This window comes from Taeniopygia guttata, chromosome 24 (genome assembly GCF_048771995.1).
Source record: "Taeniopygia guttata chromosome 24, bTaeGut7.mat, whole genome shotgun sequence".
Taxonomy (NCBI): domain Eukaryota; kingdom Metazoa; phylum Chordata; class Aves; order Passeriformes; family Estrildidae; genus Taeniopygia; species Taeniopygia guttata.
This window is the reverse complement of record NC_133049.1, coordinates 1,084,374-1,112,276: the sequence shown is the minus strand read 5'-3', so window position 1 is coordinate 1,112,276 and position 27,903 is coordinate 1,084,374. Positions and strand designations below refer to the sequence as shown.

At 49.2% G+C, this 27,903-nt stretch overlaps 1 protein-coding gene across 7 annotated transcripts in view; it reads left to right on the top strand.

Moving 5' to 3' along the window:
- The window catches only part of FLI1 (Fli-1 proto-oncogene, ETS transcription factor), an 89,745-nt gene that overhangs the window by 46,452 nt on the left and 15,390 nt on the right, over positions 1–27,903 (top strand). For all 7 annotated transcript variants that reach the window (XM_030290849.4, XM_072918124.1, XM_072918126.1 and 4 more), the window contains 4 exons: positions 2,578–2,786; positions 13,447–13,601; positions 16,902–17,105; positions 22,770–22,835. In XM_030290849.4, coding sequence (XP_030146709.2) covers positions 2,578–2,786; positions 13,447–13,601; positions 16,902–17,105; positions 22,770–22,835 — 634 coding nt within the window. The remainder of the gene's footprint in view (positions 1–2,577; positions 2,787–13,446; positions 13,602–16,901; positions 17,106–22,769; positions 22,836–27,903) is intronic.

Here is a 27,903-nt window from a genome sequence, read left to right as displayed (position 1 = left end):
TCAGGTAGGAAATCTGACACTTTGTGTATTGTGAGGAAGTAGAAGCTTGCAGAAAATGTGTCAATGGGAACCCCTGCCTAGGGTGGATCCTGACCTCAGTGAGTCAGAGGAGCAGCAGATCCTGATCTCTGATGGGAAGGCTTTGCTCCTCTTTAAGACTGAACCGTCTCTTGTTCTTGTAGCTTCCTGCACAGGCAAAGTTTGCAGCCTGGAGATAATGCCAGCCCTTTGAGGGGTATCTGACACAATTCACACCAATCCTTCCCAGGGACACCTTCCACTCCCTCCCTTACTCTAAAGGTGAAAAAGGGAAGGGAGGGGTATTTTTGAAAGGTTGTGAATGCACCAAGGAAAAGCTGCAGGAAAGGTTGAACACATCATGACCTCCTTTCACCAACCACCACTGGGCAGTGTGGGCTAAAACTCCTTTTTGCTGTTTAGTGGCTGTAACCAGTGTGAGAGGTTGACCACAAAGTGCAGCAAATGCTGGAACTTCAGCAGGATTTATGCAGATGTTTGAGGGTTCCTCCGAATTCAAGCTTAGCCAGGCCCACTCAAATTCTAGGCCACTTTGGCTTGTTTGGGTTTGTTACATGATCTGAGATCAGAGATAGAAAAGTGCTGGTTTTTATAGGCCTGACTCTCTTTAAGTGGGTTAACTTCAGGCTGAGGGGGATTTTCGTGTTTACCCAGCCGACTCTGAATTACTGATGTTTTTTGTGACAATATCATGAGCCTGGTGGTATCTGATTTGTGCTTAGATTCTCGTGTCTTTCCAGGAGCTGCACTTCTCTAAGCTGTCAGAATTTGTTTCCCTCCCCGGTTATGGAAGAATTTACAAAACAAACCTCTGAAACAGCTACCTGGGGGAAGGGGGAGGGGAGAGAGCAATAAATTATTATTTTTAGAAGCTCCCCGTTGAGGCTGTGCCCTGTGAGTGTTGAGCACGGGGGGTTAGCACACACCAGGTTTCAGCTGCATGTTCAGTGAGCCTCTGCATCCCTCACACCACTGCTGGGTGGGTTTTGAGCACTGAGTGCCCAGACTAGGTGAGTCTGTAGCTTTGTTTTGGAGTCTGCTCCATCAGCTCAGTTGAAAGTGGGGGCTGCTTTCAGTGCGGGAGGTTCCTCCTTTGGTTTCTGCCCCGCCACTCATAAAGGCAGCTGTGTTGTGTGTGGTTAGCTGAGCTCTCTCCAGAGCAGCAGCCCTTGCCAGATGCACTTTGAGGCAGGCAGGGCTGTGCCAAAGCCATCAGGAGCCCGGCACTCCTCGCTTGGAAAACCCAAGCACATCCACACAAGGAAATTGATAGCCAGAATTTTTGTCAATATTTGGAGTTTCAGCAAGGGAGGGGAAAACTAAAGAAAAAAAAAAAAAAAAAAGGATAACAATTTCCTGTTTTCAAGCATTTCTAGAAATGCATAGTTGGGTAACACACCAGCCCTTTACTTCCCACAAAATAAACAAAAAGTGTAAAGTAATGCATTTTTTCCCCCACCACAAACACCCATAACTGTGACCTGCTCTGGCTGCTTCTCCTTCAGCAGCAACCTCAAAACACAAACAGCACACAAACCCTCCGAAAGGAGATGCAGAGACCTTCACATGCCACTCCAGAGGTGTTCCCATCCACACCAGCTGGCTCTGGAGCAGCAGTGCCACAGGTGGGCAGGTCGGTCACTGGCACTGGGGCTGAGCTGCTCACAGTGAGCATTGGGGTGACACAGCCCCATGAGGTGACAGAGCCCGTGAGGTGACAGCCCCTGTGAGGTGACACAGCCCCATGAGGTGACACAGCCCCATGAGGTGACACAGCCCCATGAGGTGACACAGCCCCCGTGAGGTGACACAGCCCCCATGAGGTGACAGCCCCCGTGAGGTGACACAGCCCCCATGAGGTGACACAGCCCCTGTGAGGTGACAGTCCCTGTGAGGTGACACAGCCCCCGTGAGGTGACAGCCCCATGAGGTGACACAGCCCCTGTGAGGTGACAGCCCCTGTGAGGTGACACAGCTCCGTGACGTGACACAGCCCCTGTGAGGTGACAGCCCCCGTGAGGTGACACAGGCCCCGTGAGGTGACAGCCCCTGTGAGGTGACACAGCCCCATGAGGTGACACAGCCCCCGTGAGGTGACACAGCCCCATGAGGTGACACAGCCCCATGAGGTGACACAGCCCCGTGAGGTGACACAGCCCCCATGAGGTGACACAGCCCCATGAGGTGACACAGCCCCATGAGGTGACAGCCCCTGTGAGGTGACACAGCCCCCGTGAGGTGACACAGCCCCCGTGAGGTGACAGCCCCAGCAGCCCCTCTGCTGTTGGCAGAGCTCTGGTGAGCCTGAACGCTGCTCCCACCCAAAGCCAGCAGAGCAGAGCAAAGCAGAGCAGAGCAGAGCAAGCCTGGCTTGCACAGGGGCTCCTGGAGCCGGGCTCTTGCTCCTCGGGCAGGTGGCGGTGGCAGCCAGCACAGGGCAGCTGTGGGGCCCTGCAGGTGCTCCCAGCTCAGAGGGAGAAGCAGAGGGCAGTTCCTGCTTTGGTCATGGCTCTGAGGGCTGGCTCTGTTTCTCCCCAGGAGGCTCTGTCGGTGGTGAGCGACGACCAGTCCCTGTTCGACCCCACGTACGGCACGGCCGCGCAGCTCCCCAAGGACATGACGGCCTCCGGCAGCCCCGACTTCGGGCAGCCCCACAAGATCAACCCCCTGCCCCCCCAGCAGGAGTGGATCAACCAGCCCGTGAGGGTCAGTGTCAAACGGGAGTATGACCACATGAACGGATCCAGGTAAGGCAAAACCCTTTCCACACTTACAGAGTCTTAATCACGGATCACAGAATGTCCCGGCTGGGAGGGACCCGCAGGGATCACTGAACCCAGCTCCTGAATCCAAACCCTGAGCCCAAACAAAGGCAAAGCACACACTGGCCATTTGTGCTCTTGTCCTGCACACCAACAAACCTCTCTGTGCAGGACCGTGTCCCACGCTCCTGCAGTTCCTTCTGTTGTGACTCGTTTTTAACAGCCTGAGCACCTTGCCTGTGCAGGTCCTGCAGGACATGTCCCTCCCAGTCTCCATGGACACTCCACAGACTGGGCATGAGACTGCCAGGGCAGAGCTCGTGCTGCAAATGCTGCTGGAAATCCCACATTTCACCTCTGACTTCAGCACCCCATGGCTGTGCCGGCTTTCCAGGGCTCACAGAGGGAACATGCAGCAATAATCGGAGTTTCTGCAGTGAAACAATGAAAGCTGCACTGCTGGGCTGCCAGGGCTTCCCTGAAGGACACTTTTTATTTGTACTCTACCAGGGCATAAGCAAACTTCTGGAAATGGAAAGCTTTTAGATGTCTCAAGCTGCGTCAAGGGAAATTTAGGTTGGATATTAGGAAGAAGTTTTTTACAGAAAAGTGATGAAGTTCTGGAATGGCTGCCCGGGGAGGTGGTGGAGTCACCAGCCCTGGGTGTGTTTAAAACAAGCCTGGATGTGGCACTGGGTGCCAGGGTTTGGTTGAGGGGTTGGGGCTGGGTTGGACTCGATGATCTTGAAGGTCTCTTCCAACCTGTGATTCTGAGAATTCTGAGAATTCTGTGGAGAAGGGAGAAGGAGGAGACTGAGGTTCTTCATGGGAGTCTGAGAGGAGGAACAAGACCAAGAGCCTGTGCCTGTTGGAGTTCTAGATGCTGAGAATTTTAGACTTTCTGTGCTAACAGACTCTAATTCCCAGAAGAACAGTGCATTTAACCTGAAGCCATAAAAAAATAAAAACTTCCAAAATTAATTGATAATACTAAAACTACAAATGTATGATTAATTAAAAATATATAATATCATAAAGTAAAAAACCTAAGAGTTTAGAGTGTTAAGATATAGTAATTATTAATATAAAACAAGATAAAGTTTTAAAACAAAAACAAGTTCTTCTTCTTCACCTTCTTCTTCATAAGTTTAAGTAATATTTTGTAATTAAACAGAAAAGTCCATATTGCAGACTTTAAATAATTAGTAATAAAATTAAAACTAAAAATAAAATTAAATTATAAGTAAAAATAAAAATAAAAATAAAAATAAAAATAAAAATAAAAATAAAAATAAAAATAAAAATAAAAATAAAAATAAAAATAAAAATAAAAATAAAAATAAAAATAAAAATAAAAATAAAAATAAACATAAACATAAACATAAAAAATAAAATTAAAAATAAAAATTAAAAAATAAAAATAAAAATAAAAATTAAAATTAAAAATAAAAATAAAAATAAAAATAAAAATAAAAATAAAAATAAAAATAAAAATAAAAATAAAAATAAAAATAAAAATAAAAATAAAAATAATTGTGCCCACCCCTTCTGAGTGGATAGAGGTGACACAGAGGATTCAGGAGTCATTGGAGAAGGTTCATTGTGTGAACTCCCACAGGGTGCCTGGGGATGGTGTAACCTGCCCAGCTCACAGCCAAAGGACAGCCCAGCCCCTGTCATTTGTACTTAGAGGTGAATAATTTCCTGGTCAATGGGAAATTGAAGGCTTTGAAAACATTTTGTTAATGGATTCTTCACTTCTCTTCTGCTAAGGCTGGGATTAAATCATGAGATGGTATTTTTTGTTTGGACTCAGATATTTATTAGTTCTTATCTATGTCACAGTCTCACAAGTTGTGAGTTCTACAGTACTTTAACAAGGTAAAAATGGCCCCGTATCCCTCTCTACAAGATCTTTTAAGGCTAAACTGTCCAATTAAGAAATGACACCTAAATTATTTTCACTTTTAACCCAATAACCAACCACCCGTGGCCTGTAATGTGAACTTTTCTGTCCAATTACACAAAACCACCCAAACCCATGGAGGAGGAGGAGGAGAAGAAGGAGCAGCCTCTGCTCTAAAACCTCCATCTTGCCTTATACATATTACTATATTCTAAACCCTTAAACTCTAAGTTTTCCACCCTGTGGTATCACACACTTCTATTCAAAGTCCACACCTATCTATCATTCAATTTTCAGTTCTATCATTCCATTTTGGGAGCTTCTCCACGGCCTCAGGTCAATGCAGTGTTCTCCTGGGGGTCAGAGTCTGTCAGCACAGAAAGTCTGAAATTCTCAGCAGCCAGGGCTCCAACATTTTGTTATAGCAGCCCAAGTGGCCCCTTTTAGAAACATTACTACAAGTCCACAGCCTGGAAACAAATTTCACCTTCTTGAACATAATTTTTAAGTGTAAAAATTTCAATTTCTTTTTCAATTTTAAATATAGATATAATATAGATACACTTTTGGTTTTTAGCAAAAACTTTTAGGGTTCACATTAATTTTAAATGTGATTTGAATGTCTAAGTCACAAACACCTCTGCATTTGTAGTGTCTCATGGTGAAACTCTCAAGAATTTTTCTACTTTAGGATGAGTTTAGCAGCACATTTTCCTGATTTCTGAGAAGAAGCAGAGCACAGAGTTGGAAACAGAAAGCAGCCTTACACTTTCAGCCCTCTACAGAGAAATGATGCTGTTAAAGACATCAAACAGCAGCATGCTGGTTTTTTCTCATGAGTGTACAGTTGATGCTGATTTTGCCCTCAGATAAAGGCCTTTGTGGCAGTTCTCTCTCGTGGGCATCATTTTCAGGCTGAACTCCATCTCACCCTGATTGAACCTCAGGAGCATTTCTTGACTCCATGAAAACCCCGTGGGTATTTGCACTGTGTTCCCAATCTCAGAACTTGGGTGAAACATGGGGAAATGAGTAATTTCCTGAAAAAGCATAACACAGAGAAAAGGATGGATCTTGACAGTGCGTGGAGTTTTGATAATCGTGGGGGTTACCTTTGCCTACCAAGGATAGTTTTCTCAGGAAAAGGAGGAAGGAGCCTCTGCAGCATTGCCAGGCTGCCCAAATCAAGGCTGGGGCTTGGACCAGCCTGGGGTCGTGGAGGTGTCCCTGCCCATGGCAGGGGATGGGATGGGATGGGATGGGATGGGATGGGATGGGATGGGATGGGATGGGATGGGATGGGATGGGATGGGATGGGATGGGATGGGATGGGATGGGATGGGATGAGCTTTAAGGTCCCTCCCAGCCCAAACCATCCTGGGATTCTGTGGTTGCTGCAGTTGCTCACACCCCCAGTGCCAGATCCACACACACAGAGGGGTTCCTCCCTTTCCACTCCTCTGTCCCAGGGAAATCTGGCAGGGAAAAGGAGCCCTCCCCATCCTCTGAGCTGCCATAAACCACATGTGTCTGTGCTCTGCAGGTCCTGTAAGCACGGGCTCTGTATCATCCTGAGTGTGTCCGTACTTGTACACCCAAACTGTCCAAGTGCTCTGTGTGCTCTGGAATGAAACGTTCTGTGATTATTCCTGTGTACCCATTTCCTCCTCTGCTCAGAAAAAAGGGAAATAGCTCTGCCTGGACAAACTGATTCATGAACAGCTGTAGGAGCCCTGGGAGCCATGGAAAAGGCCCTTGGAGTGTGTTGGTTCTGGGCAAAGAGGAAATCCTTCATTACAGACTTGCTCAAGGCTCCAAGGTTCTTTGACATAAAATCTGCACTCAGTGTCCCTAAATAGAGGTAACCCCCTGTCAGGAGAGAAGAAAGTCTGCTGTGAATGTCAGGGCCATGCACTGCCAGAGCTCCCACCCTGCCTCTGGATAACTCCTTAGCACGGGAGCTGCAGGGCACACAGACGGGAGAACATTCCCTCCATCCTCCACCCCCTTGTCCCTGCCCTGCATGTCCATCCCAGTCCAGTGCGGATGGACTGGGCCACTCCAATCTCTCATTCCCCAGCCTACCAAGTGCCTGGCCAACCCCACACACGTGTGAGCAGCCAGTCCCAACCCCAATGTCAATGCCAACCCCAATGCTATCCCAATCCCAACACCAGTGTCAACCCCAATCCCAATCCCACCCCAATTCCAACCCCAGTGCCAATGCCAACTCCAATGCCAGCTCCAATGACAACTCCAATGCTAATCCCAATCCCAACCCCAATGCCAATGCCAACCCTAATACGAATCCCAATCCCAACCCCATTGCTAATCCCAATCCCAACACCAGTGCCAAAATCAATCCCAATGCTAATCCCAATGCCAATGCCAACCCCAATGCCAGTGCCAAACCCAGTGCCAATGCCAGTCCCAGTCCCAGTCCCACCTAACTCCAGCTGCAGGCTGAAGAACACCCAGTGCCCCTCTGGCTCTGCCTCTCTTGCTCTCAGGTTCCTCTCCCTGAGCTGCAGCTGCCCCCAGCAGGATCAGCCTGGGCTGTGCTGTCACCTGGCTGGAAGTGCTGCAGGACTGGGGGGCCGTGTGCCCTGCCAAGGACAGCTCCAGGGACTGCCAGTGCCAGGGGACAGCAGGGACAGTGCCCAGCTTTGCTCTTTCTCTCAGACCAGGAGCAGGGCTGAGGGTGTGATGGGGTTTGGTCCTCAGCAGGGTGGCAGAAGGGTCTTTGAGGGACCCCTCCAAGTGTCAAACAACATGGAAAGCCCACCCAGATTTCCCCTGGTTTGCCCTCAAACTGGAAAGAATTTTCCAGATAAGTGCCTCCTAACTGCCTGTAGGGAATGCTCAGGCAGGCATCAATGTTTTAGGGGAGAAGATTGGAATTCTGTATTATTGCAACATTCAGATGTAGAAATTTCATGAACTCGTCTACTGTTATCAGGCCCTGAGGCAGGTTATGGCTCAAAATCTGCCCTTGTCCTCAGAAAGCACCTTGCTTAGAGGAAAACCCATTTAAAATAATATTTAAAAACCAAAACAAAATATACAAAAAAAATTCATATTTTAAATTTTACTGAATAAAGGAGGAGGATTATTTAGAGGAATACTGGGTAAAGTTTAACCTAGTTTATAACCAATAATAATAGAGTTTTCCTTATATTTTACATAAATGAAAAATGAATTCCAGTATTGACTGTATTTACTAAGCTTTTACCGAATTTACCAGATCTGCATTTGCAGCTAAAAAAAAAATATTATAAAATGTGTCTGATGTTCAAATGTGAAAGAAAGTTCTCCTGTGCTGATGGATGTGGGCAAACTTCCCTGGGCAATCCCAGCTGTGGCACGGATTTTGTCCAGCTGAATAATGAAATTTGGAGATGCTTTGGAGCCATTCTGCAGAGACACTGCAGAGCAGCTGTGGCTGCCCCTGGATCCCTGGAAGTGTCCAAGGCCAGGCTGGACAGGGCTGGGAGCAGCCTGGGATAACGGGAGGTGTCCCTGCCCATGGCAGGGGTGGGACTGGATGGGCTTGAAGGGCCCTTCCAGTGCAAACCCCTCCAGGGTTCGGTGATTTGGTGTTTCTCTCGCTGCAGGACATGAAAATACCGCCAAGGTTGGGCCCCCCCAAGGTGTCTGTGCCCGGGGCTGTGCCAGCCCATGGCCAGAGGAGCTGCTCTGGTGCCCGCAGGGAGCAGCTCCCTGTGGAGCCGTGTCTGAGCCCTCTAGTGGGATTTACCGGCTCCTTCTGCCCCAGCATCTCCCTCCTGTCTGCCTTTACCTGGCTGGGACAAACAACCTCAACTTTGCATCCTTTTGGCCGTTCTGCAGCCTCCTTCAGTGGTTTCCCTCCTCCCAGGTGTTCCTGAGAGCAGGCTTGAAGCGCAGGCAGATGCAAGTTTGGAGGAGCTGGCTGTTCCCTCTGTGAGAGGGATTGACACAGGCAGAGCCCGGTGTCTGTTCTTCCTTCCTTCACTCAGCAATAACAACAACAAATTAAAATGGGGCTCTACACCAAAAAGCAGCAAATTTAAAAAGAAAAGAGGGGTGGAAGAAAGAAGGAATGAAAGGATAGGAGAAAAGGGATAGAAAGGAGGAAATACTCCCCTGAGTCACGTTCAGAAATTCCTGAAATCCACTATTTTGCTCTTTCAAGCAGAAGTCAAAGGTGGTTCCTAGACAGAGACCTGGGACAGTGATTGTTTTATTTCCCCACCTCTGGAGCCCAGGCTGGAGCTGTACAGAGGATTTACTGATCAGTGTCAGGCAAGCTGCTTGTCCATTTTGGCCAGTCTAGGAAAAACTGTCCCAAATAAAAGATGCAAACTCTTGGCATCCCCAGAGAGAGCTGCTGCAAGAAGGAGCCTTTGGACAGTGGGAATGAGTTGTGCTTCCTGTTCCCTGGACTCTGCCCCAGCACAGGGTCTGTGCTCTGGAGAGCCTGTGAAACCAGCCAGTGCCCATTTACCTGTGGGCATCCACAGCCTGGCAAATCCAGCATGGAGAGCACTGCCATGTCTGGGAAAAGCCAGGGATTGGTCTGGCAGCTGAAATGCCCTGGCACAAACCCTTTCAAATGATGAGGGAGTATTTCTGTGAATCCCAGCCTGCCCCTGGGTGATGTGTGAGCTGAGGAAGGAGCGACATTCCATGGATTCATCCATGGCTCACAGCTACACCCTCCTCCTGCTGGGGTAAATCCCTCACCTGGGGCAGGGCAGGGGCTGCAGGGGTGCCTCGGGCTGGCAGAAGTGTCTCAATTCCCAGGAAAAGGCTGTGTTTGGTAGGAAATGCTGGGTTTCAGAGGACACAAAGTTAAGGATCTTCTCCCTCGCTGTCACGGAAGAGTCCATGGTGCTTTCTCAGGGACAGCTCAGTCTCCTGCCCAGCTGGGTGATGCTATTCCCAGTTATGTGTGTCCTACAGGGTCAGCTCTGGATGCAGCCATCCCCAGAACTTCCCCAGAGGGAAGGGAGGCAGCTCTGCAGCCACAGGGACACGACCCTGCCAGGCACATTCAGTGTCCTGCAGGATTCATGGAGCAGCTCCTCTGCCCACAGTGCCCGGCAGGGCCACCTCATCCCTTAAAGTTCTCTTCACACCTTTCTGCCAGAGGTTTCTGGTTGGGCTGCTGAGGCACAGAGCAAGGGATGGGCAGGGCCTGAACTGCCAGAGCAGAGCCTGTCATGTGAAAAAGCATCTCAAAAACCTGAGGGGATCTCACAGCCCCGGGGTTATTTTGGTTACTGCACTGCCAGGGCCATGTGGGTGTGCACAATGTGAGCAGGGAGCACAGCCTGCCAAGGCCTCTGCTCTGTCCCTGTGCCCATTCCATGCCAGCAGAAACATGGAGAGGCTCTTTACAAGCTGTTGTTATCCAAGAGTCTGGATATCACAGAGTCACAGAATCTCTGAGAGGTTTGGGCTGGAAGGGACTTTAGGCACCATCCAAATCCAAACCCCTGCCATGGGCAGGGACACCTCCCACTGTCCCAGGCTGCTCCAAGCCCTGTCCATGAACACTTCCAGGGATCCAGAGGCAGCCACAGCTTCTCTGGAAACCCTGTGCCAGGGCCTGCCCACCCTCCCAGGGAACAATTCCTTCCCAATATCCCATCCATCCTTGCCCTCTGCAGTGGGAAGGCATACCCTGTGTCCTGGAGCTGTATGAGCAAAATATATAGAATTATTTGATCATAAATAGTGCCTGTCCCGTCTGCAGGGGCATTTTCCAGGGAAATTTTACTCCAGAGCAGGAGGGGAGATAGAACTCTGGACTCAGGAAGAGCAGGAGAGGAGGTTGATCACTCACCAGGGACAGTGATCTGTGAGCACAAACAGACTGAGCCCCTGGAGAACAACGTGAGACCCTGGGGCACAGTGTGACAGCCTGGAGCATGCTGTGACAGCCTGGAGCACAGTGTGACAGCCTGGAGTACGGTGTGACAGCCTGGAGCACAGTGTGACAGCCTGGAGCATGCTGTGACAGCCTGGAGTATGGTGTGACAGCCTGGAGCACAGTGTGACAGCCTGGAACATGCTGTGACACCCTGGAGTACAGTGTGACAGCCTGGAGTACAGTGTCACACCCTGGAGCATGCTGTGACACCCTGGAGCACAGTGTGACAGCCTGGAGCACAGTGTCACACCCTGGAGCATGCTGTGACACCCTGGAGCACAGTGTGACAGCCTGGAGCACAGTGTCACACTCTGGAGCATGCTGTGACAGCCTGGAGTACGGTGTGACAGCCTGGAGTACAGTGTCACACTCTGGAGCATGCTGTGACAACCTTGAGCAGAGTCTGACACCCTGGAGCAGGATATGACTCGGAGCACAGTGTCACACCCTTGAGCACAATGTCACCCTGGATCACACTGTCACACCCTGGATCATGGTGACACACCCTGGAGGACAATGTGACATGCTGGAGGACAGCAGGAGCCCCTGGAGCACAGAATCACACCCCTGAGCACAGTGGCACACCTGGATCATCACACCTGGATCATCACACCTGGATCATCCTGTCACACCTGAAACAGTGTCACACCCTGGATCACTGTCACAGCCAGATCACTCTGTCACACCCAGATTTCGGACACCCCCCGGCCCTCCCTGGCCCAGTCTGTGCCCAGCAGCCCTCAGCTCCGTGCCCAAGCCCTCAGATCTGTGCCCAAGCCCTCAGCCCTGTTCCCAGCAGCACTCAGCTCTGTGCCCAAGCCCTCAGCTCTGTGCCCAAGGACTCAGCTCTGTGCCCAGCAGCACTCATCTCTCTCAGCTCTGTGCCCAAGCCCTCAGCTCTGTGCCCAAGCCCTCAGTTCCATGCCCAAGCACTCAGCTCTGTGCCCGAGCACTCAGCTCTCTCAGCTCTGTGTCCAAGCCCTCAGCTCTGTGCCCAAGCCCTCAGCTCTGTGCCCAAGCCCTCAGCTCCTCGCTGCTGCCCCGGGGCCATTCCCTGGCAGCACAGGCTCTTTCCCACCTGGCAGGAGCAGTGCCACAGGACCCAGCAGTGCTGAAACCCTGTAAAACCTCCATGTCCTTGCAGCTCCTCAGCTCTCCCAGCTGCCTCGGGGACATCCAGCCTTCAGCAGTTGCCTCTCTGAAGGCGGATTTTGGTTCCCTGCCTGGAAAAACAGTAGGCGAACCAGTAAACCCTTAAATTCAAACATGTGTAAGTTATACATCTTATTTCCATTTTCCAGCAACATTCCTTTCGTCAGACATGAGGAAAAAATTACCGTCTGCCTTGGAATATCTCGGTGGAGCATTTATCTCCCGGTCATGATAACTGAATTTCAGGCACTGCTCCCTCCCCCCCCAGTTCAGGTTAAGAGACAAATTTGTTTAGTGTCCTTCTTGGAATTCTTGCCAGCTGAGCTCGGAGGGTGGGATTTGTGCACTGTCACCGTTCTTACTCTGCTGGGAATGGTTCCCTCCCAAAGCTCTTGGCTTCTGGCAGAGGAAGAGGAGAGCTCTGGGATTAAACATGGCCTAAACTGCCCTGGAAATGGGATTAAATCTGGGATTAAAGCCTGGGCTTGCTCTGTGCAGAGGTTGTGCACTAATTCCCCCCTTGGGAAGGTGAGGGCAGTGATGTGCCCTTCCCTGGAAGTCCCTCGAGGTGGGATGTGCTGTGTGTGCCTGGCAGACCTGGGCTTGGGCTTGGAAGGGAGGAAAGGCAGGAGCTGCTCCTGCAGCTGGAGAAAAGCACAATTCCTGCTCCCTGTCTGGGCTTTGGAGACTCAGTTCTCCCAGAGCCTCCCCAAGGGTCTGCAGCAGGCCAGGCTTAGCATAGTGCTGCATGTCCTCTCTTTGTCACTCCAGCACCTCAGGAGTTAAACTGGGCCAGAGCCCTTTTCACACCCAGTACTGGGGGCTGAAGTTCTTGCCTCATGCCTGGGCCATTCCAGATGCCCACATTTCCTCACCAGGTTGTGAACTGTGGCACTATTAATCAGAGAATAATATAATAATAAAATAACAGAATAATAGAAGAACAGAATAATTGAATAATTGAACAATAGAATAATGGAACAGGCTGTGCTGGAAGGGTCCCACAACTCCTGTCCCTGCACAGGACAGCCCAGCAATCCCAGCCTGTCCCTGAGCGTTATCCAAATGCTCCTGCAGCTCTGCAGGCTCCAAGGGGAGACAAGCTCCAACCATTGGGTGTTCTCTGGGGTCAGCCCTGTCCCTTTGGGTGGGTGTTCTGGGTGCTTTGTCAGTGTGAAAAGGCTGTTTTGTGTCCCTGTGAGCTCTGCAGACACACCTTGGGGCAGGTGAGCAGAGCACCTGTGTGCCACTGCCAGGCTCCAGTGCAACACGAGGGGTGTTTTAGCACCACAAAGGATGGCACAGCCTGGCAGGGCTCCCAGGAGCAGCCAGCCTGCCTGCAGGACTGCTGGAATGCACTGAGCAGCCAGGGGTGAGAGACTGGGCACAGCCCCCAGACTGGTGTCCTGGGCACTGGCTCCTTACCTGGTCTGGGAGTGTTGGTATTTCAGAGCTGCTGCTGCAGACATTGCCTTGTCTGGAGTCGTTTCCTTGGAGACTCCACCTGCATTTTCAGAGATCCCCTGTGTGCCCCACAGAGCCCTCATGACACCCAGCAGCAGGTCAGGAATGGGCTCTCCACAAGGGAGCTGCCGTGTCCCCCCCGGGCCCGTGCTGTGTGCAGGACGGAGGGGCTCTGACGGTCACCCAGCTCTGCCTTTGCCTTGCAGGGAGTCCCCCGTGGACTGCAGCATGAACAAGTGTGGGAAGCTGGTGGGAGCAGGGACCGAGTCCAACCCCATGAGCTACAGCACCTACATGGATGAGAAGAACGGGCCTCCCCCCAACATGACCACCAACGAGAGGAGGGTCATCGTCCCCGCAGGTACCACCACGGCCTGGGGCAGCTGTCCCTGCTCTGCCTGGAAGAGCTTTTCCTTTGGTTTCTTTATCCAGTCCCAGAGGAATTTTCTCTCTCACAAACCATAGAAAAAAATAAGGAAAATATTGGCGTTTCTGGCTAGTGGGAATTCCCATGTCCCAGTGCATGATCTGAACCAGGATAGGCAGCAGATAACTGGTGGTTTTGTTTTCTTTTTGTTTTTCTTTTAAATTTTTTTCCCCCCAGAAGGAAATGTTGTTTTGGTGTGCTAAACCAAATTCATCTCCTGTCATGTGTTAGAGGAGAATCTGCTTCCTGGGACATGCAGGGGATGATCAAAGGGGAATGAAGTGGGCCCAAGTTATAACTCCCCTGGTGCTCTCAGGATCCAGCTGCACTTTCAAGTCACACTGATTATTCAAAATGAGCTATTTTGTTTCCATTTTTTTTGTTAGAAGTAAAAACACAGAAAAAAATATATTTTGCAGGAACTGCGTTTTCCTTCCAAAAGTTGTCACACAGAAACTTTCCTGTCCATCTTTCTCTATGTTTGGTATCCACATCTGCTGCCTGGAGCTGGCAGGATGCTCTGGATGCATTTGGACAGTCGGGTGAGAGCTGCTGTGGGGGGAGGCTGAACCTGGAGTGAGGAGCTGTTCCCTGTGAAGTTTATAAACAGCCAGGGCCAGGAAGTTTCCAGCAAAGGGGCCAAGTTCTGGCCCAGTGACATCCCAGAACTCGCCCTGGCTCTGAGGCTTTCAGCAGGGCAGGGAGGGCAGGGGGAAATGCACTCGTGGAATTCAGCTCCTTTCTCTGAGCGTGGCTTGACCACGAGCAGATGAAAATTCCCAAGCATTTGTTTGCCATTTAGGATGGAAAGGAAAAGCTTGAACTGACTGCAGTGAGGAGAAGCCAATAAAGGATGGATGGCAAACCTCTAAGCCCCATTCAGGCTGATGTTTGTGGGACTGGCTGAGCTGCACAATTGTGTCCAGGGTCACCCTGCCTGGAAAGGTGCAGCTGGCACCAACCAGTCCCTGCGTTATTAAAGATGCTCCAGGGGCAGTATTTATCCTGTATGGTTAAAAAAACCATGGGTGAGGTAACGTTTAGCATTGTTTAAATAGGGGAAATTACTTCAGTGCCCCCAGTGGAAGAGAAGGTTTGGAATCTCCTCTTTGAAGGAAAGTGGAGAAAAGGACTTTTCCCCTGCTTATGACCATCCACAAATCAAACCCTTGAGATCCTTGAGGAAGAGCAGAGATTTACCAGACTTTAGAAGACAATAATGAACATCATCCCAGATCTCTGGCTGCAGGAAGGAGGCCCAAGTCATCCAAGAAAGGCATTTGGATATTTTAATTTAATCCAGAATGGAGATTTATAGACCATTAGGGTGAAGATAAGCAAGAATAATGTCACATTAGGCTTACAATAGTAGTAGTAATAAGCTCTAAGCCATGTTTCAAGAAGGCAGATTTTCAGACACCATTCAATGTCTTTTACAGTGTTTAAAGGGAGGTCACAAATTTACTCTGCCCTCTAGATATTGGGTTGTTTTCAAAACTCAAGACAAATAAGTCTTTCAATTAAACAACAAAAAAAGAGAATCCTCCCTTGAATACTTGCATTGTAAAATTTACAGCCTTTTGCCAGTGCTTAGAAAGCAGAATTTCAATTAACTATGGCCAAAACCTGAAAGAAATCCATCTGTCCTTCTCAGAGCAGACTTGCAAAGGTGTGGGGTTGTAAATTCCCTGTTCTGAATTCAGCTTTCAGCTGCTCAGGTTTTCTGGTGCTTCAGTGAGGAAAGGTCTTGGTTATAATTTCAGTTCCCTTGGTCTCAGTTCTTCCATTACTCCAGGGCTCAGGTGCCCAGGAATGCCAGGTGTGGGCTCTTCCTGACCTTTGGTGCCCAGGGCTGCCCTCAGCCTGGGCACCCACTGTCCAGCCCTGGGCTGAGGTGTTGCTGAATCCAGGCAGAGGCACTTCTTGCTCTGCCCAGACACCCCCAGAGCCCTGGAACGCTCCTGGTCCGTGTCCTCGGCTCCCCGGGGCCCGAGTGCCTGAGGGTTGTCTCAGAGCTGGAGCAGCTGTTAGTGACACATCAGACAGCTCCAGAGTCTGAACCCCTTTGCAATCCTTCCAGCTGCAGCAGAACATGAATGCGCAGCTCCAGCCTGGAAATCGGATACGTGGGGAGCAGCAGCACAGGAAACATCTGAGAATGCTGATATGCTCTGAAAATACTGTCAGGGCTGTGGCACCAGCTCTCGCTGGGGCCCTCTGATCTAATGCCCTTTCCAGAATTCAAAGGCTGATTGCTTTTTTTAACCACTGCTGCAGCCACTCATCTCCACAGGGCCCGAGCTCCAGCCGGGCTCGGAGCGTCTCTTACGTCACCAGCAGCAATAAAGATCCCACAGCTGGAGCTCTGCTGACACTCAGGGACGCCCAGACAGCCCAAAATCCACCCTGGCCTCACAGCTGGCTGGCTTTACAGGGACAGTGGGGGCAGAATTGTGCTCCTGCCTCAGGGTGAATAACTCCAACTCACACCCAGGACAAACTGCTCTGTTTTAGCCACATCATTTTATTTTATTTTATTTTATTTTATTTTATTTTATTTTATTTTATTTTATTTTATTTTATTTTATTTTATTTTATTTTATTTTATTTTATTTTATTTTATTTTAAGTTTAATTTATTTTTAAAAATTTAATTTAATTTTAATTTTAATTTTTTTAATTTTAATTTATTTTTTAAAATATAATTTGATTTAAATTTAATTTTTTATTTTATTTTAAGTTTAATTTATTTTTTTAAATTTTAATTTTTAATTGATTTTCTTTTATTTTAATGTTTTATTTTTTATTGTCTGAGTCCCTTTGCTGACCATGAACAGCCCATGCTCAGGGTCTCTCGTGGCAGCTGTGGGCTCCCTAATGCCCATGGTGGGACTCGTACAGCCCTGATGTCACTGCACAGCCTTGCAGAACAGGGACAGGAACTCCCTCTCCAAGGGCTCAGCTTCCCTCAGGAAGCTTTGTTCTAGACAGAGAAGAGTCAAATGTCACCAGGGCTGTTCCCAAGCAGAGGAGGGAGCTTGGGGCAGGTGGGACAGCCAGAAGTGACCAGGCCAGGTTGTCCATCCTGAGCCTGCTCCAGCACAGTGCCTGTCCATCCTGGCAAAGGGGGTCATAAATTCAATATATCTGCTTGTGGAGACAGTGGCTGGTGCTCTGACAGGGCCGCAGGGACTCTGGAGGTGCTGTGTGCCCATCCTCTGCTCTCTCCTGGCAGATCCCACCCTCTGGACCCAGGAGCACGTGCGCCAGTGGCTGGAGTGGGCGATCAAGGAGTACGGCTTGATGGAGATCGACACCACCATCTTCCAGAACATGGATGGCAAAGAGCTCTGCAAAATGAACAAGGACGACTTCCTGCGCACCACCTCCCCCTACAACACCGAAATTCTGCTCTCTCACCTCAGTTACCTCAGGGAAAGTGAGTATTGCCCTGGCCCATCCCAGCCCTGCCCCAGGGGTGGCAGTCCCAGGACTCCTCCTGCAGCAAGGGACAGGGAAATGAACAGAGAAAGGCAAGCAGAGAGAGCAGTCAGGGAAACGAGGAATAAAATGGTCATGGAAAGTTCAGATGAACACAGATGGAGCTACTAGTGCTATCAGAGAAGGTGAAGAACTGAGCAGGGCTCTGGAGGAGATTAGATAAGTCTTACAGATAACAACATCTGTGGCTATGTGATAAAAATACACAAATTTGCCGCGGAGTTGAAACCTGACATTAACTGATTTGTCTCAGGCAAACAATTCCATAACTCTGCAGTTCGAGGGTTGTGCCCTCCCTGTAAACAGGACCCACAACTGGCCAGGGCTGGAGCTTTCCAGTGTTCCTGCAGGCCCAGGTGTGTTGGAGAGAGTTGAAAACCCAAGAGTGATTCCCCATATGTAAATGTGCTGGAGCAGATGTTATGCAAATGAGAAGAAAAAGGTTTTGGAAGCTCTTTATTGCTCCTTTCTGCCCCACACTTCAATATGGGATGGATCCAATCCCCCTTTTTGCTCTACTAAGCCTCAAACCCAGGAGCTGTGAGCTATCTGGAAAAGTATTATCCTAGTACCCAAACAGGAATAATCATCCCAGGGTGGCACATGCACCTGATGCTGGGAGTCTTAGATTTCAGCTTATCCAAGACTTCTGTGCAATCATAACATCCACAGCTTCCAAATGTCTCCTCTTCACCTAGAAATGGAGCTAAAAGCATTTCCTTTCCCCACAAAGGTGTGCTGAGGGTAATGGTGCTCTGATGAGGCAGAGAGCTGGAGCTGGGCCCCACATGCTCTGCTGTTTTTCCCAGTGAAACAACTTTTATGGGACTATCATTATTTAAGCACTCAAAAATCAGGAGAAGGTGTCATAAATCAAGGTGGAAGCACAGGGAGAGAAAGTCAAAAGTGTATTTTCTCCACTAGAAAGTCCAATTGTGATGAAAAGGCAGCTGAAGATGTCTCCTCTGGCCAGTGAAGCAGAGTGAAGCAGAGATACAGAATTTAGGGTGTTTCTTCAAAGTTGATCTCTTCCAAAATCAGTGGGAGTTTCACAGATTTCAGTGGCACAGAAGTTAGATCACAGATGGGTGTCTCTGGAAGCCCCACCTTTATTTTTCTTGAGAAGTCGAGCCAAGGAAATGATTCACAACAAAAAACCAAACTGTTGGATTTGAACAGTTTCTGTCCCTTGTGACTGGACAATAAAATGATTTCCCATACAAAATCATTGGCAAATTTAGTTCTGTTTCATCAGAAAAGAGCTGCTAATCTACAGAAAGCTTTCAAAGGTTTGCCTGTGGAATTAGACAATTTCCTGGGAAATGGGAAAGCAGTTTTGTGCAGGCAGAAGTGTTTTGGCCAAACCTGCTGACTGGGGCTGGGGAAATCAGGCACTTTGTAACCGGAAACGCTTCTGAATTCTCACAAGATATGAACTGTCTTATTGATAAGGTTTGAGAATTGTCAGAGAGATGGAGTTGGATGGGTTCAAAGCACACGAGCTGGCCAGATTTGGAAAGCTTGACAGAGGAGTGGAATTCTCCAGGTGTTATCTCCAGGATCATCCCCAGTGTTTGAGTCCCGTTGTTTGGGCTGACCAAAGGCACTATCAGGGAAATTGCATAGTTGATCTCATGGCATAAGCCCAAAAATCTGGGTTCAGTGGCCATTTTTTACCATCTGCTGCTGCCCACTTGCTCAGGAGCAACTTCCTGCTTGCCCCACCCTTGGACTGGAGTCTGGTCACACTGCTCTCCATGGCCAGCAAGGCAGCACCAGGGCACGCTGACATTCAGGACAGCAGTCCCTGGGTCACACCTTGCCTTTAAACACCTGAATTTAGGAGGTTTTGCTGTCTGTAAGGTGGCACCATCCTGCCTTCTTGCTGGGCCCCTCCACTGGGATTGTGAGCAATGCTATTCACTTCCAAAAATTTAGAAGGTTTATTAAAACCTTATCAAAAATACAACAGAAGACTGAATAGAGAAAATATAACAGCACCAGGAGTAGAGGATTTTTCCCACTATGTGCTCATCTACACAATGGAGGTTTCACATTTTAACCCTTTAGCCCCTCCCAAAGTTCTGTCCTTTGACTCTTTCGCTGTCCAGGGGTGGAGATCACTTCCTGACACCTTGATTGGAGGTCAGGTGCTGCCATAGGAACGAGCCGACCCTCCCAAATGCCCCAACGACCGAGGCCACCCTCTGATAACAATGCAAGGGGGCCAAACATAAGTATAAATCTATAAAACTTCTCTTAGCATATGCATAATATAGGATTTGGGGGAGTTGTAGACCTACAGGCTGGATTGTCTCTGCCCAGGCTTCCTAAAGGTGTTGGTGGTCTCAGGATGTTAAGCTGGATATGTGATGATTTATGAATCCTTAACTTTGGGGTTTGTTTTCCAAGAAACAAAGTTGATCTGAACTTTCTCATCTGTTTGCTCACCCAACAAGGAGACCCCCTGAAAATGAGCTTTCCCAGAAGGTTCTCAGAATTTTATGCTCCTAATCAGGGTGAAAACTTCCTTACTGTATTTCTATGAAATACATTATTTTGGCACATCTGAGTCCAGACTGAAAAAATAAACCAGCAACATCTTTGTGACCTCAACAAAAGCTCAGTCTCAGTTTTAGCAGTGGAAGGCTCAAGGTGAGCAGTGTAATGCAGTCGAGAGTAACCCAAACTCATCCCACAGCACCTTTAGTCTCTGGCTTAGGCCTGGCTCAAAATGGTGCAGTTGTTTCCTGTTGCCACAAGCCATTGAAGCTGGCAGGAATTCCTCTGATCCTCAGGAGATTTCAGAGTGCAGAGCCCAGTCCTGCAGCACTCTCCATCCTTTGGAGCCTCCCAAAGCAGCCCAGTGACTTTTTCAGGGAATTCCCTGTCCACCCCCTCAAACAATCATCTTTCTTTGCATGCTTTTTTTAGTTCCCTCTCCAAAATCGTGAAGCCATGCCTTGGTTTGCCTTCTTTTTGTTCATCCCCACCCACTTTGGGGCTCCAGACTGATCTTTCTTCAGCACATTCTGCCTGGTGAATCCTCTCCAGGCAGCTGTTGGGCAGGGAAGGGGAGTTTTGGATGCATCCATGCTGTGGTTGGGATGAAGATCAAAAGAAGCTGAGCTGCCACCTCCATCCTTTCCCTCCCTGGTGGTGGGGGCCAGGCTGTGGGGTGTGCACAAAGGAGAAGAGCCTGAAGGGGAAAGAATGAGGCTGTGCTGAGAAATAGAAAACTGATCAGTGGTTTTGAGCCGTGTGTTAATGCCCAGCAAAACCATCCTGCCAAGTGCAGCAGGACCTGAATTCCAGCAGGAGCTGTGCAGGGCCTGGGGAAGGTGAGGGTGAAAAAGACTTTCAAATTAAATAGACCTTGAGACTGTGGAACCAATATATTCCTGCTCCTCTGAAGGATGAGCTGCCTTGTGGGAGGGAAGGGTTTATGGGAAAAACTCTCCTGCTTTTCAGTCCTTCTCCATCATTTTGTAATGAATGCAAGGGAAATAAAAGAAAGGGTAGGGTGGGGGTGCCATAAAATAACGTGTTTAAACATTAATTATGGGAGAAAGCCCTCACTGCATTAACCATACCAGAGAGTTGATCCATCCATGGTGTCTCTGACCCAGGGAGGGGGAATAGGAACAAAAATGAAAATTAATCACAGCCAAAGCTCTGCACCGGCAGGAGAGGGAGGAGCAGCCTGGCTTGTGTCTGTCTGTCTGCCTGCTTCCCTCTGTCCTCATCTGGGTCTCTGCTGTTCTCCCTTTCCCTCCTCCATTGAAACCCTTAATAGGAAACACATTTCCCTCTCGGTGGTGTTCCCACCAGAAACCTCAGACTGCCGGGCAAAGGTGAGAACTTTGAGCAATTAAACCGGGGGAGGCGCCGGTCCTTTCCAGTGGCTTGGGCTGCATTTTTTACCCTAAAGTAGCTATAGGTTGATCCTGCTCGCTCAGTGCTATTCATCACCCCACCCCCACCGCCCCAGCCACCCATTTCCAGCCCATTTAGTCATAGAAAACCACGTTTCTGAATTCCCCTGTACTTCCCTGTCTGGCAGGGGGAAGCTGGGCTGGGCGTTGCACTCAGGATTGCTTTAAATAACCTGAAAAGGAGAGAGTGGTGGACAGGAGTTTCCCCACAGATATTCAAGAAAGAAATGCCAAAGCCAGAAACTGTCTAATGAAAATATGAATTACATGGATAGAGTTGTTTCAATTCCTCCAGCAGCCAATCTCCCTAAATATTTCAACAAATCCCGTTGCCTATCGGCAGCTTTCAGAGCCAGGGTGCCCTTGGGATCCCTCTGAACTCTTTACCTCCTCGTTCACTATCCATCCTGGTCTGTGGAAGCATCCCCTGACTTGCAGCATCTGGTACCATCCATCCTCCCCTCCCTGCCAGGGGCTTTGTTTCCCACACCTCCTGCCTCTGGGTCCTGCTGGCTTGTGCAGTCTCTGGCTTTGTTTGCCTTTGGGGAGGACAGAAATCCACTGCAGTGGCTCCCAAGTCTGGCAGGGAACTGCCCAAAGCTCAGCTCTCACAGGAGACAGACACTCTGTGAGCACTGAGGGGCAGCTGAGGTGATTTGGGACCATGTGCACCAGAGGCACGGACTGCAGGGCTCAGCCCCCAGTCCTGTGCTTGGTACCTGCACAGAGGGGCTCCTGCCCTGCTGAGGGGCTGGGGATGCTCAGGGGCAGGATCCCCTTCATGGAGGGGATCTGCAGAGCTGTAAGAGCACTCAGAACAGGATTGGTGCTGCTCCAGCCACACCACCAGGACAAACAGGACCCTCTGCCGTGTCAGGGCTGCCACTGACCCAGCCCCAGCTGCCCCAAGAGCTGCAGGGAAGGTGAGCCCAGGGGGTGATGTGAGCACACTTATCCAGACAGCCATGAAATGGGTATTTCATGCTGGCTTCCCTGGACTCCCAGGATCTCCTCCTCCATTTCCAGGAGAGTCTACAGGAGAACAGACTGCAGAGACCCTTCCAACAGGCTCTTTTTGTGCTGCACTTGTGTGTCACATGGGGATGGATGGAAAGGCCTCTCTGAACCAAGGGAACTGCTCCCAAATTCCCCAGAGCAGGGAGATGCTGGAATCCCAGTGAGAGCTGTGCAGCTGCTGGCCCCAAACCAAGCATGTGACACTCTAAAAATGGCCAAAAAGCTCCTGACGGTGCAATTTGTGTCTTTTCTCCTGCCTGTTCCTCAAACAGGAAATTTCTCTATCACAGCTAGAGAGAGAAAAGATTCTTCCTTATCCTGTCACATAATCTGTGCCACAGGCATTTCTGGAGGCTGTGCTGGGGTAGATCCTGTACCTGTACAGCCTCACCCTTTAAGATCAGTTTTCAATGGAGGACATCAAGGCACTCAGCGAAGGAGATAAATATCTTCATTTTTTGCAAGTGAGAAAACAGCAGCACATGTGACATACAGCTACCAAGCTTTCAGATGAATTTCACAGAAAATGTGTGCCTAATTAACAGCAAAACTAGTTTTCTTCATGCCATTAACAACATATCCTACCTGCCCTCATGGCTCCCCGTGACAGGGTGCCCAGACTACTCTAACTCCCTTTCTTTGCCTTGCAGGTAGCTCACTGCTGGTCTACAACACTCCATCCCACACAGATTCCTCACGTCTTGCCACCAAAGAAGGTCAGTGTTTTGCATATAAATGTCCTGGGTTTGACTGGGTTAAAGCTAGACCTTGTTAATAACATCCTTGGCAGAAAATGTTGTGTTCTACTCTGCATTCATAGCTCAGTTTAAAAGGATTAATTCCCACTGTGCAGCCCCACCCAGGCTGGAAATGCCATCTCTGCCTCTCCAGTCAGGCCGTGGCATCAAACGTGTCGCTGTCACACTTGTGTTTTGCTGAGCTGGTGAACTGCTGGCACATTTTCTGTTCCTGATGTGAACAGATTGGAATCTCACACAGACAGGGAGGCCTGAGACTTTCTCTCTGAGTTCACAGCTGGAAGTATCAAATCTTCTCACAATAAATTTCACTACTGTAAAGGCCACTGAGGTATTCCAAACCCATCCATGGATCTGTAGCTCAATTCAACTAGCAAGCAAGATCAAATGTATCTTTTTGACACTTTCATTTTGGAATAGTTTGATTTTCTTTCAAATAACCCATTTGTTTTTTGTCTAGTAGAAATTTTGACCATGTAGTTATAGACTAGAGTTTAAAAGTTAATAACCCTCTTAAGCTCCATCAGGCTTTGCAGTTGTTTGTGGGTCCTTCAGTCAGGTATTTCAGGTTTTTCTCTGCAGCTCCTGCCCTGCTCCTTGTTCTTATTTTTATTGACAAACTGGACTCTCAGTCAGGATAAAGTTGTGAGCATTGTTGTGATCACAGAATCCCAGAATGGCTGGGGTTGGAAGGAACCTTGAAGATCATCTGTTCCAGTCCATGGGCAGGGACAGGATGAAGCACATCCCTTTACCTACATAGAGAAGTCAAATTGACATAGTGACTATTTGGGTGAATTTATCACTCCCAAGTCGGGTGATAAAGAGCAAAAGTCTGTTCTGTGCTCTGTAACTCCTGTGTAGGGACAGGAGCCTTAAATGGGGTTTTCCTTTCCCTTTGTGCTGCTGCAGGAGCATTGGGGCTGCTCCCTGGCTCTGTTCAGCTCCTCCTTGGAGAAGTTCCTAGGGAGGGGTGAGACTCCTGCCCACTGCTCTGGAGCCAGCCTGTGCCTGTGCCAGTTCCCTGAGTGTCACCAAGGGCTCTCTGCTCTTCAGGAGAGCGTGGCTGCATGCACGAGCCACAGGCTGGCATTAAAAAGAGCAGTGGGAAAGGCAGAAGGTCTTTTATTGGAGCAGCTGGAAAGACAAAACCTCCCATTGCACTGAGGGGCTGCAGCAAACAGACCCCACGTTTAACAGCTCTGCAGGGAGGGTCTGGCTGCCTCCTTTCTGTGCTGTCCCCAAACCCCTCCTTTCTCCTTGCATTTCATTCCCAACATCTGCCTCGGAGCTGGACATGAGATCAGGGCTGCTTCCTCCAGCAGCTGCTTTTGTCCAGCAAGTAAATGCGCACTGGAGCTCCCTGGCACACTGTTCCCTCCTCTGGGGCAGCACCAGTTGATAAAATGGGGCATTACAGGGACAGAGCCACTCAGGCTTTGCTCTGACTGCTGCTTTGACATTAACGATCTGTTTAAAGCTCATCTGAGCTGGGCTTGCACTGTGTGAATAAAGTAGGGACATGTGCTCCTTCACAATTTCCCCTTACACCCAAACCTCTGCTCATTCTGTCTCAGGCCAGGCAGTTGCTAAAAATAAAGCCAAGAAAAATCTGATTTTTTTTTTTTTTTTCTTCAAGAGAAAATCTCTGTTTAGAACTGAACTCCTCTGAATTTTTAAACACTTTGTGACTTGGGCCCTGAGTCACTCAGGCTGAAAGAAATTCGAGGGGAAAGTGTCCCTCTCCCTGCATTTTTAGTGGCCTCGAGGGTGTCTCTGTAGTGCAGCTGACAGAGCTCTGTGTTCACTGCTGTCAGCGTGGAGCCCTCAGCTTCACATGGAACTTTCATCATGTGTCAATAAAGGACCAAGCACACCCAGGAGAGAGGCAAATAAAAATTAAGAACTACGTAGAAATGTTGAAATCCCATCTATTCCTCCCCCATTTCTCCCTATAAGGCATAAATTCCCTCATTCCTTCCACACTGGATGTTGGTGTAGCATAAACTGCCCCACTCCAACCCACTGCAGCTGACTGAGGTTCCCGAGATAAGGTCAGGAAAAGGGACAGGAGAACACAACAGGCTGGCAGATCAGGGGCTGGGGGAGCAGAATGAAGTGGCACATCCAATAGCACAGCAGAAACCCATGATGCTCATAAAACTGGACTTGGAATTCTTCAGTCTGTTTTTCTTAGGAAACAGGATTTTCCTTATTTCCTTTTTAATGGGCTCACTTCAAGATTATATTCTCACTCCAAAAGATTATATTCTATTGGAAAAGGAATTTCAGGTTAAAAAATATTACTTTTTTTTTTTTTTAACGATTTTTAAACTTCTCAAAAGATTAAACCGTTTTCTTCATGCCAGTGCATCTGGAATCTAGCAATCCTGTAAATATTTCTCCTCTCTATGCCTGTGAATAAAAACAGACAAGTTTTTCTAACCACCTTCCCTTGAGGATTCAAAAGCAGGTGATGGAATAGTACCAAACATGCCAAAGATAGGAAAAAAAATACTATTTTCTTCACTCTTCCTGTAGTTTTTCTACATAACTAGTGCAAAGAACCTGCTTGTGCAGATTGCAGGGAGAGACAGGAGCCCTTTGCATACATTTACACTGTGCTTTACACAACAAGTTCCATCCACGGCTGGAAAAAAGAACCCACACGTCAAAAAAAAAAAAAAAAGAAAACCACCAAAAGTGCAGCTGCAGCACAGACAGCTGCAGATGTTCCAGATGCAGCACAGGCTCTGCCCCCTCCCTCCCCCAGGACGATGTCCCCAGGAGCACAGGGAGCCTGGCCCGTGTCCCAGTGCTGTCCCTGGGCTGGGTTTGGTGCCCTGGCTGCAGCTGCAGACCTGACTCCCTTTTTCCCTTCTGTTTTCTGCCCTCTGGCTCTCTGCAAACAGGAGCTGCAGCTCTGCTTTAGGGCAGCTCAAGTGCAGAGCTCTGCAGCAGGAGCCCTGGGAATATTTACATATTTAAATCCTGAAGTCCCACAGCTGGGGCCCGGGGCAGCTGAGGGCTCTCACAGCAGACAGGTAGAGCCTTCTCCTGTTCCAAGGACTCCTGCTGCCTCAGCTTCTCCCCTTCCCAGCCTCATAAACACTCCTGAGGATGGGACCCAGCGTCACTGGGACAAATTGTCTTCAGCTGCCTCTGAGGAGTAAATGGCTCTGATGAAAATCACCAGTGTTCTTTGGCTGGAGAGCAATTTTCTTGGAAATGAAATGAGGCTGCTCCCATGGCTGAATGGAAAGAGCTGTGTCCCCCTCCCACTGCAGAGATAGTCTGGGTCATTTTCTGGGACTGCTTGGAGAAATGAGTGATCTGCTGTGGGTACTGGAGACAGGGACAGGAATCTGAGCCCACAGATCTGCCCCAGTTCAGGGAGACCTTAAACTGCTCTCCTGCAGAACAGTGTCATTTGAGCAGGTTTCCATAGGGAAATGGAAAGAATATTCACATACAACAACATTGGGAGGCCAAAGGGCCATGTCCCCAAGGGGCTCTGAGCTCTCTGGCCTCGCTCCAGCGCAGTTTTAAAGTTTTTAGTGTGTCGGGGTCTGTGTAATTCCTGTGTTTAATACTCGAGCAGAATGCTGTGCAGGAGCTGAGGCCAGGGCAGAGCTGGGGGCTCCCAAGGAGGCAGAACCCTGGTGTGTGCATGTGTGAAGGTCCCTGTGTCCATGCAGCCTGTGGGAATGCCTGGGCTGGGATGTGTGGTACTTTCCAAATCACAGAATTCAATTCTCAGAATCACTGGGTTGGAAGAGACCTTCAAGATCATCGAGTCCAACCCAGCCCAGCACCTCAACCAAACCCTGGCACCCAGTGCCACATCCAGGCTTGTTTTAAACACACCCAGGGATGGTGACCCCACCACCTCCCCGGGCAGCCATTCCAGAACTTTATCACCTTTCTGTAAAAAACTTCTTCCTAATATCCAACCTAAATTTCCCTTGGCACAGCTTAAGGCTGTGTCCCCTTGTTCTGTCAGTGCTGCCTGGGGAAAGAGCCCAACCCCAGCTGATCACAGCCACCTTTCAGGAGCTGTACAGTGACAAGGTCACCTCTGAGTCTCCTTCTCTCCAGGCTGAGCACCCCCAGCTCCAACACATGTTGATCCCAGGAAATGGTGCTTGTGCAGGGAGGTGGCAGAGGGTGTGAGGGGAGGCTCAGCATCACAGGTGACAATTAACCAGAGGGGTTCCTGGGGCTGTTTATCTCCAGGTCATTCAGGATCTTGGTTCAAAAGCTGCATTCACACAGGTCTGTCCTCTGCACATGCCAGGCTCAGCCCAAGGTCACAGAATCCCAAAATCCCAGAATCATTTAAATTGGAAAAGCCCTCCCAGACCATCAAGTGCAACCTGTGCCCCATCCCCACCTTGTCACCAGCCCAGAGCACTGAGTGCCACCTCCAGGTGTTCCTTGGACACCTCCAGGGATGGGGACTCCAAACCTCCCTGGGCAGCCTCTTCCAGTGTTTCACAACCCTTTCCATGAGGAAATTCCAACGTGAGCCTCCCCTGGCACAGCCTGGGGACGTTTCCTCTCATCCTGCAGTTGTTCCTAGGAGAAATCCCAGCCCCCACCTGGCTCCTGGCAGGGAGTTGCAGAGAGGATTTGATCCTTCTTGAGCCTTTCAGATTTGGTTGAGAACAGTGACAAACCAGCCCAAAGTCTCAGAAATCCAACCGAAACTCAAGCAAAGCACAGGAAAAAGGGATGTGGTACTTTTCAAACAGGGAAGAAATCTCTATGTGAATGCATGAACAGGGATGGAGGGGGGAATTTTAAGGGTTTATTCTGTGGCTATCTCATATTTATGTTCATGTCATAGAAGTCGTTGTGTGAACAATGAGGATATTTGGGTACAAGGTGTGTGTTTGTGTGTTTGGTGGGGCTGTTGGCAAATTTAAGAAGATAAATTAATCTGTGAACTCCGAAATTCAGTGTGGTTTCCTGGGGCTTTGTACCTGTGTCCATTGTGAAGCCCTAAGAAAGAGTTTCCTGGTGT